General features: G+C 41.4%; 1 protein-coding gene across 2 annotated transcripts in view; it reads right to left on the bottom strand.

Annotated features, from left to right (window-relative positions):
* Positions 1-273: 273 nt before the first annotated feature.
* LOC139366535 (septin-8-A-like) overlaps positions 274-11,040 on the bottom strand; it is a 29,401-nt gene continuing 18,634 nt past the window's right edge. Inside the window, exon 10 of one of the 2 annotated variants that reach the window (XM_071104144.1) lies at positions 274-819. In XM_071104144.1, the coding sequence (XP_070960245.1) occupies positions 765-819 (55 nt within the window). In that variant the 3' untranslated portion in view covers positions 274-764. Of the gene's footprint in view, positions 820-7,009; positions 7,892-11,040 lie in introns of those variants that run through there. The other variant, XM_071104145.1, reaches the window with a different exon arrangement.

Genomic DNA, 11,040 nt, shown 5'->3' with positions numbered 1-11,040 from the left:
ATATTATATTACACTACATGAGGTCATAATCTTTACACTCAGTGTCTATATTTCAGTTACTAATCCATTTACGCCATATAATTAAATGAGGAATATTCAGTTTATTCATGGATGCAGGGATACTCATGAGTGGGATATCAAAAGGTGCATGTAAATAGCTCATCCCGAATAAGACCTTAAGCAGGATATGAGCTATATTACCCAGAATACTGTGCACATGTAAACGTGGTCAATGGGAAAAAAATGCAGTAGAACTGGCTTTGAGGTCCAAAGTTGAGTTTGACAGCTTTAGAGCATCAGCTTTTATTTTTATGAACCAAGTTTGCATCCAAAATGGAACCCTATTCCCTATATAGTGCACTACTTTATAGCCCTATAGATAGCCTGTATACTTTCTAAGTATTAGAGAACGTGTTTAATATTATGTTGAGCTTGGCCTGTACTGTATTGAAGACTCCAGGACCAGGTATTGGTAGGAACATCACTTGAAGAGTTCAGGAATTATGAGCACATCACAGCAAGGGGTCCGTCCTAAATGCCACTCTATTCCCTATGTAGTGCACTACTTTTGACCAGGGGCTTAGGTCAAAAGTAGTGCACTACATAGGGAACAGGGTGCCATTTGGGACTTACAGGGATTTTTTTTTACAAAAATGAAGCTTTGAATCACGCTGTAAAAAAATAGTAAGCTCAATAGATTGTTAATAGTCAAATCGGGGAAGATTAGAACAGCCATCCTTTCGGCGTGGTAGAAAGTCAGTCTTCTAATTTAAATTCCTTCCTGATGTTAGGGAGCACGCAGACGGAAGACTAAAGAAGCTATGAAAAGAAAAGAAAAAAAGCTCAGGTCATTGATTTGAACAGGAGACAAGGAGGCAGGCGAGCCTACAAGAGTACACATACTGCATGCCCAGGAAAGTCATGAACATAAAACTACTTATCTGTAAACCTCTACTCACTGGGCATTGAGTACTGTACATTTATGGACATGAAGATGAAGATGATGTGAATAAAGGAGTCTATAAGTAAGTTATATTTTGATGACCAGTATTTTACACATGCCAATACCTAGATGAACTGTTTATTACATACGTTTAACCCTTGACTTACACATGCCAATACCTAGATGAACTGTTTATTACATACGTTAACCCTTGACTGAAACAGGTTAAAACTATGACAATACTTGCTATTCATTGATTCATTGCCTAGGAACAATAAAACAATCTCCCCAATGTAAACTCAGATAACCCAGGCTTACTGGAGAAATACAAAAAAACTAGCCTGGTCACAGATCTGTTTGTGCTCTTGTCAAGCCATACATGCTGGAGTAGGCATGATAGCACAAACACACTAGCACTCAGGCTAAAATAAAACATTCAGAGCAAAGTCATGGTTGGAGGATATGCAGGGTTGGGAAACAACATTCATGACCCACAAACACCACAGTCAACCAGGTCTTGGGTATTTTAAGATGCCCTACTTTAAAGCCTGTTGCTATAGGATATGGTTGCATCATTTCATGCAATGCAGTTGCCTGGTTACCCAAGCTCCTTGCTCTGGCCAAATGCTAAGCCATACCCACAGACATTAGATTCTTCTCCGCAATGAGTCTGGATCTGACGATTTCTAGAAAGAAAATCAATTCTAGGCCGTCTGATTGGTCCCAGAGACCGATGTGTTGGGCCAGGGCCAGAACACACGTGGTTAAAACGTTGTTTTGAAAATGTGTCATTGGCTTTGATACATTGATTGGTTATCAATGATCCAATCTTCGATGACTACGTTTTGTACAACACCCCTCATTTTGACATCGCCACAAAGGACTTAAATGATGTCAGTCTCTGACTGAAGTACGTAGCGAACGATAGAGCAGCAGAATAATTCAGTTTGAGTTGTCAGCCAAGTGATACAGAGGACAGAGAAGTAGAGCACAGGTAAGTGATACAGAGGACAGAGAAGTAGAGCACAGGTAAGTGATACAGAGGACAGAGAAGTAGAGCACAGGTAAGTGATACAGAGGACAGAGAAGTAGAGCACAGGTAAGTGATACAGAGGACAGAGAAGTAGAGCACAGGTAAGTGATACAGAGGACAGAGAAGTAGAGCACAGGTAAGTGATACAGAGGACAGAGAAGTAGAGCACAGGTAAGTGATACAGAGGACAGAGAAGTAGAGCACAGGTAAGTGATACAGAGGACAGAGAAGTAGAGCACAGGTAAGTGATACAGAGGACAGAGAAGTAGAGCACAGGTAAGTGATACAAAGGACAGAGAAGTAAAGCACAGGTAAGAGATCAGTGTGGCTGGTAAAAACTCATGAATTGTATCTATACATTCATTATAGGCTGCAAATACACAGCATTGATAAAACCATAATTCGCCTTCCGAAGTCCCAGAACAATGCATACACGTCCCAAGTGAATTCCCTTTAACTTCTTGATTGGAATGAAAAGGCATACAAAGGTCTTCTCCTCTTTCCCTTTAACAGTAACATTCAGAGATTTAACACTAGCAGTCAGAGGCATGTCCTTCAGCTCTGGAAACCATATCTCCTCTCAACTTTTTACCTTTACATATTGAATTCAATTGTATAGAATGGTCGCTTTCACCCTTATTGCATTGTATAAAAAAAATAAACGTCCTCTCACTGTCAACTGTGTTTATTTTCAGCAAACTTAACATGTGTAAATGTTTGTTTGAACATAACAAGATTCAACAACTGAGACATAAACTGAACAAGTTCCACAGACATGTGACTAACAGAAATGGAATAATGTGTCCCTGAACAAAGGGAGGGTCAAAATCAAAAGTAACAGTCAGTATCTGGTGTGGCCACCAGCTGCATTAAGTGCTGCAGTGCATCTCCTCCTCGTGGACTGCACCAGATTTGCCAGTTCTTGCTGTGAGATATTACCCCACTCTTCCACCAAGGCACCTGCAAGTTCCCGGACATTTCTGGGGAGAATGGCCCTAGCCCTCACCCTCTGATCCAACAGGTCCCAGACATGCTCAATGGGATTGAGATCCGGGCTCTTCGCTGGCCATGGCAGAACAATGACTTTCCTGTCTTGCCGGAAATCACGCACAGAACAAGCAGTATGGCAGGTGTTATTGTCATGCTGGAGCGTCATGTCAGGATGAGCCTGCAGGAAGGGTACCATATCAGGGAAGAGGATGTCTTCCCTGTAATGCACAGCATTGAGATTGTCTGCAATGACAACAAGCTCAGTCCGATGATGCTATGACACACCGCACCAGACCATGACGGACCCTCCACCTCCAAATCGCTCCCGCTCCAGAGTACAGGCCTCGGTGTAACGGTCACTACTTCGATGATAAATGCGAATCCGACTATCACCCCTGGTGAGACAAAACCACGACTTGTCAGTGAAGAGCACTTTTTGCCAGTCCTGTCTTGTCCAGCGATGGTGGGTTTGTGCCCATAGGCGACGTTGTTGCCGGTGATGTCTGGTGAGGACCTGCCTTACAACAGGCCTACAAGCCCTCAGTCCAGCCTCTCTCAGCCTATTGCGGACAGTCTGAGCACTGATGGAGGGAATGCGCATTCCTGGTGCAACTCGGGCAGTTGTTGTTGCCATCCTGTACTTGTCCCGCAGGTGTGATGTTCGGATGTACCGATCCTGTGTGGGTGTTGTTACACGTGATCTGCCACTGCGAGGACGATCAGCTGTCCATCGTGTCTCCCTGTAGCACTGTCTTAGGCGTCTCACAGTACGGACATTGCAATTTATTGCCCTGTCCACATATGCAGTCCTCATGCCTCCTTGCAGCATGCCTAAGGCACGTTCACGCAGATGAGCAGGGACCCTGGGCAATCTTTCTTTTGGTGTTCTTCAGAGTCAGTATGGGAAACAGTGTTTAAACCCTTTACAATGAAGATCTGTGAAGCTATTTGGATTTTTACGAATTATCTTTGAAAGACAGGGTCCTGAAAAAGGGACGTTTCTTTTTTTGCTGAGTTTAGTTGCCATGGTGCCCTATTAGCAGCCTAAGCACAGAGCTCCTGTAAATGTGTACATATTTAGTTGTTTTGTAGATGTTTTTAATTGTTGATTTTTAAAATCTCTTTTGTTTTTGATAACATTGAGTTTTTATTGTATATAGCTGTGTCACGCCCTGACCTTAGAGAGCCTGTTTATTTCTCTATTTGGTTAGGTCAGGGTGTGATTTGGGTGGGCATTCTAGTTTTTCTATTTCTTTGTTGGCCGGGTTTAGATCCCAATCAGAGGCAGCTGTCTATCGTTGTCTCTGATTGGGGATCATACTTAGGCAGCCTTTTTTCCACATTTAGTTTGTGGGATATTGACTATGTTTGTGTGTAGTTGCTTTCTGTACTGCCTGTAGCTTTACGTTCATAATTTGTTGTTTTTTTCTGTGTCATTTAAATAAAAGTAAAACGTACGCCTACCCACGCTGCACCTTGATCCGATCATTTCAACAGACGTGACAAACTGGTGTTTTTGAGCCATGGCTTTGCAGATTGACTGACAGGTTAACATTTTTTGTCTTGGCTAGCTAGCTAAATGGCTAATGTTTTTTATTTGAATTATGCATCTGGACGCAGTACAAGCTTTTTTCTTTGGCTGCTAATTCCTGGCTGCTAATTCCTGATCAACTAAGAATATAATTTGAGGAGTGGTGTGAGAGGAATAACAGAGAGGAATACAGCAGTGCGGAGGCAGAGGGCTTCTAGTGAGGACGACTGGCTACTTATTCTTGAACTTTGTGTGGTGAGCTTTCTGGCGCCAAGAGCTGCTGAGGCATCAGTGTTACACAGAGTGGAAGAGGAAAAGTTCAGCAGCGGCTGTAAGACTCAGGCTGGTTCCCAGACTTGCCCACTACAAGATCATCAGCAGACTCCATCACCATCCTCTACCATCCTCTGACCAGTTCTCTCTGCTCAAACCCTGAACTGACCTTCTCTCTGAACTGACCTTCTCTCTGAACTGACCTTGTCTCTGAACTGACCCTGTCTCTGAACTGACCCTGTCTCTGAACTGACCCTGTCTCTGAACTGACCCTGTCTCTGAACTGACCCTGTCTCTGAACTGACCTTGTCTCTGAACTGACCCTGTCTCTGAACTGACCCTGTCTCTGAACTGACCCTGTCTCTGAACTGACCCTGTCTCTGAACTGACCCTGTCTCTGAACTGACCTTCTCTCTGAACTGACCTTGTCTCTGAACTGACCTTGTCTCTGAACTGACCCTGTCTCTGAACTGACCCTGTCTCTGAACTGACCCTGTCTCTGAACTGACCTTCTCTCTGAACTGACCTTGTCTCTGAACTGACCTTGTCTCTGAACTGACCCTGTCTCTGAACTGACCCTGTCTCTGAACTGACCCTGTCTCTGAACTGACCCTGTCTCTGAACTGACCCTGTCTCTGAACTGACCCTGTCTCTGAACTGACCCTGTCTCTGAACTGACCTTGTCTCTGAACTGACCTTCTTTATTTTCAGAGGATGCAGCTTTCAGAGACTCTTTATTGGTTAACGTGTTATGTTACATTGCTTGCTTGTTTTTCTGCACTTGCAGTGCTTTGAGATTCTATGAAAAGCGCTATAGAAATATAATAAATTATTATTATTATTATAATAGATAATACTTGACTTCTACCTCGCTACAGCATCATAACATACTGGAATCTACCAAGCTACAGCATAACTTACTGGACTCTACCTAGCTACAGCATCATAACATACTGGACTCTACCTAGCTACAGCATAACATACTGGATTCTACCTAGCTACAGTATAACATACTGGACACTACCTAGCTACAGTATCATAACATACTGGACTCTACCTAGCTACAGCATCATAATCTACTGGACTCTACCTAGCTACACTATAACAAACTGGACTCTACCTAGCTACAGCATCATAACATACTGGACTCTACCTAGCTACATCATCATAACATACTGGACTCTACCTAGCTACAGTATAACATACTGGATTCTACCTAGCTACAGTATAACATACTGGACTCTACCAAGCTACAGTAAAACATACTGGACTCTACCTAGCTACAGCATCATAACATACTGGATTCTACCTAGCAACAGTATCATAACACACTGGACTCTACTGAGCTACAGTATAACACACTTGACTCTACCTAGCTACAGCATAACATACTGGAATCTACCTAGCTATAGCATCATAACATACTGGAATCTACCTAGCTACATCATAACATACTGGAATCTACCTAGCTACAGCATAACATACTGGAATCTACCTAGCTATGGCATCATAACATACTGGACTCTACCTAGCTACAGCATAACATACTGGACTCTACCGAACTACAGTATAACATACTGGACTCTACCTAGCAACAGTATAACATACTGGATTCTACCTAGCTAGAGCATCATAACATACTGGAATCTACCTAGCTACAGCATAACATACTGGAATCTACCTAGCTATAGCATCATAACATACTGGAATCTACCTAGCAACAGTATCATAACATACTGGACTCTACCTAGCTACAGCATCATAACATACTGGACGACTGGGTCCATACTTAATGACTGGGTCTATAGATACAGAACAAAGAGACTTAATGACTGGGTCCATACTTAATGACTGGGTCTATAGATACAGAACAAAGAGACTTAACGACTGGGTCCATACTTAATGACTGGGTCTATAGATACAGAACAAAGAGACTTAACGACTGGGTCCATACTTAATGACTGGGTCTATAGATACAGAACAAAGAGACTTAACGACTGGGTCCATACTTAATGACTGGGTCTATAGATACAGAACAAAGAGACTTAACGACTGGGTCCATACTTAATGACTGGGTCGCATCTCTGGCAACCAAACCGATAGAACGAACGACCAGCAATCAGCTGGATTGGGGAACAACCTTAAATTTGTGTCGGGACTATATCTCGTGGAAAGATGAAATAGTATGAATGAATTCATCAAAATACACTTTTTTTTAATGAAAATATGTAAATCGTTATTTTAATATGTTGGTAGCCCATTGTGTAAAATATATCCTCCAAAAACTGTCTTCTCTGGCCTTATCACTTAATTAATACACACATACAAATTAACACACACACACACACACACACACACAGTCAATATTTGACGCAATGATGGGTAGAACTATATTAGCCTGGAAGTTAAGCTCTTGCTGTTTCAGAAGCAGTTTGGAAACCGAGATAGAACTATACATTCTTTCTTCCTAGCAACAGTAAAACAGTCCTAGTCATGTTTCTGCTGGGGATAACACATGCGTTACGTTTTCCTGGTTTTAATGTCTATGTGCGTTTCAGATGGCAGATTCAGATGGACACATTCACACCAGGAACGTAAAACAACATACACTAAAAGTTTTCATAACTGAGTCCACAGGTTTTGTTTTTACACGTCTTGTGGAGTCAGCACTGGAGAGAAAGCCTGCGTCCTGAATTACACCCTATTCCCTATATAAGTGCACTACTTGGCACTTACCAAAAGTAGTGCACTATAGAGGGAATAGTGGGCCATTTGGGATGCACACTTTGATCTCCAGTGCTGACTCCACAAGACATGTATACTGTAGGGAATAGGGGGCCATTTTGGACACGGTGCGTGAAGTCCACTGTGTAAGGTCATCTTTCTGATCCTTGAATATAGAGCGGCTCACAGCCAACGCATCATCATCACACGCATTTCTCTCGCTCGCTCTCTCACATGTAGTGTCAAAGAAGCGTCATTCGGGTCCATTCATACAATTTGAGAATGAAATAGTCCCTGAAGTGAAAAAAAAGTGAAGATAAAATAAGTCCCTTGTTTCCACAGTGATGAAGAGACACATTCCTGGTTGCCTTGGTGTTGTTGTGGTGCCACGAATCAACTGAAATAAAGAAAACATGGCCAAAATATGGTAAAAGGAACATATATATATATATATATAGAAAATCAAAAGAAAAGAAAAAAGAAAAGAAAAGAAGAAGAAAAGAAAATAGTGTGCAAAACAAACAAAACAATTTGAGAATAGTGTGTTAACAATGATCGCAATCATTTCAACATTATGGATGTTTCTGTTTTACAGATCGAACCAAACCGTTTTATGATCTGTCCATCTTCGCACAAAGAAAGAAAACAGGGACCATCTCTCTACGAATAAAATGAACTGGTTAAAATGTGAAATGTGGGAACTGTCCAATAGTGGGCACTATAACCTCCACATTAATTTGGTGAATCAGCCAAGTCTATGGTGTCAGCAGTCATAGTCAATAGTTATATTTCCTCACACTTTCTCCTCCTCATCAGTGTGCTGCTTAACATTTCCTGTCATGGAGACTCTATGAAGTTAAATGTCCAACAGATCTCTCTTTGGTCTGAGGCGAGAGATCATTATTCCATGACAATAGACAGATTGACATTGGGATAGAAATACAGACGGAAGCTTGTAACCACTGATATTCTTTATGCAAGATGTCTAACTCTGAACTGAATAGGCTACCATCTAAGATGTCTAACTGAACTGAATAGGCTACCATCTAAGATGTCTAACTGAACTGAATAGGCTACCATCTAAGATGTCTAACTCTGAACTGAATAGGCTACCATCTAAGATGTCTAACTCTGAACTGAATAGGCTACCATCTAAGATGTCTAACTCTGAACTGAATAGTCTACCATCTAAGATGTCTAACTCTGAACTGAATAGCTACCATCTAAGATGTCTAACTGAACTGAATAGGCTACCATCTAAGATGTCTAACTCTGAACTGAATAGGCTACCATCTAAGATGTCTAACTCTGAACTGAATAGCTACCATCTAAGATGTCTAACTGAACTGAATAGCTACCATCTAAGATGTCTAACTGAACTGAATAGGCTACCATCTAAGATGTCTAACTGAACTGAATAGGCTACCATCTAAGATGTCTAACTCTGAACTGAATAGCTACCATCTAAGATGTCTAACTCTGAACTGAATAGGCTACCATCTAAGATGTCTAACTCTGAACTGAATAGTCTACCATCTAAGATGTCTAACTCTGAACTGAATAGCTACCATCTAAGATGTCTAACTGAACTGAATAGGCTACCATCTAAGATGTCTAACTCTGAACTGAATAGCTACCATCTAAGATGTCTAACTCTGAACTGAATAGGCTACCATCTAAGATGTCTAACTGAACTGAATAGCTACCATCTAAGATGTCTAACTGAACTGAATAGGCTACCATCTAAGATGTCTAACTCTGAACTGAATAGCTACCATCTAAGATGTCTAACTCTGAACTGAATAGGCTACCATCTAAGATGTCTAACTGAACTGAATAGGCTACCATCTAAGATGTCTAACTGAACTGAATAGGCTACCATCTAAGATGTCTAACTCTGAACTGAATAGGCTACCATCTAAGATGTCTAACTCTGAACTGAATAGGCTAGCATCTAAGATGTCTAACTCTGAACTGAATAGCTACCATCTAAGATGTCTAACTCTGAACTGAATAGGCTAGCATCTAAGATGTCTAACTCCGAACTGAATAGCTACCATCTAAGATGTCTAACTCTGAACTGAATAGCCTACCATCTAAGATGTCTAACTCTGAACTGAATAGCCTACCATCTAAGATGTCTAACTCAGAACTGAATAGGCTACCATCTAAGATGTCTAACTCTGAACTGAATAGCTACCATCTAAGATGTCTAACTCTGAACTGAATAGGCTACCATCTAAGATGTCTAACTCTGAACTGAATAGCTACCATCTAAGATGTCTAACTGAACTGAATAGGCTACCATCTAAGATGTCTAACTCTGAACTGAATAGCTACCATCTAAGATGTCTAACTCTGAACTGAATAGGCTACCATCTAAGATGTCTAACTCTGAACTGAATAGGCTACCATCTAAGATGTCTAACTCTGAACTGAATAGTCTACCATCTAAGATGTCTAACTCTGAACTGAATAGCTACCATCTAAGATGTCTAACTGAACTGAATAGGCTACCATCTAAGATGTCTAACTCTGAACTGAATAGCTACCATCTAAGATGTCTAACTCTGAACTGAATAGGCTACCATCTAAGATGTCTAACTGAACTGAATAGGCTACCATCTAAGATGTCTAACTCTGAACTGAATAGGCTACCATCTAAGATGTCTAACTGAACTGAATAGGCTACCATCTAAGATGTCTAACTCTGAACTGAATAGGCTACCATCTAAGATGTCTAACTCTGAACTGAATAGGCTAGCATCTAAGATGTCTAACTCTGAACTGAATAGCTACCATCTAAGATGTCTAACTCTGAACTGAATAGGCTAGCATCTAAGATGTCTAACTCCGAACTGAATAGCTACCATCTAAGATGTCTAACTCTGAACTGAATAGGCTACCATCTAAGATGTCTAACTGAACTGAATAGGCTACCATCTAAGATGTCTAACTGAACTGAATAGGCTACCATCTAAGATGTCTAACTCTGAACTGAATAGGCTACCATCTAAGATGTCTAACTCTGAACTGAATAGCTACCATCTAAGATGTCTAACTGAACTGAATAGGCTAGCATCTAAGATGTCTAACTCTGAACTGAATAGGCTACCATCTAAGATGTCTAACTCTGAACCATCTAAGCGTCACCCACAGACAAGTCTATGTTTCTGGTAGCACCCAAACAGTGAATGACACATACAGTCCACAGCCTCTGTGATAACACTAGCTACATATGACTGGTGTTATCACAGTGTAGTCAGATTTGTGTTATCATACACTGAGGCTGTGAGAGAAGACTAGTGTTACCCTATCAATTGATATTGTGTGTAGCTAAACATCAGTGACCCAGCCTAGCGGATATCGAGACTGACAGGTCGCGCTATGCAGAGACTGGTCTGGTGGTGGTGGTGTGTAGTGTGTGTGTGTTATTGTGTTTGTATGTGTGTGTGTGTGTGTTGCAGAACCACAAGCATCAGGCGATCAGGCGGTGACAAGGCAAACTGTGACCTCCTCCACTGTCTGGGAAAACAATGTCAGACT

This window comes from Oncorhynchus clarkii, chromosome 14 (genome assembly GCF_045791955.1).
Source record: "Oncorhynchus clarkii lewisi isolate Uvic-CL-2024 chromosome 14, UVic_Ocla_1.0, whole genome shotgun sequence".
NCBI classification, from domain to species: Eukaryota; Metazoa; Chordata; class Actinopteri; order Salmoniformes; family Salmonidae; genus Oncorhynchus; species Oncorhynchus clarkii.
The sequence above is the reverse complement of the archived record's forward strand: the minus strand, read 5'-3'. Positions and strand labels throughout refer to the sequence as shown.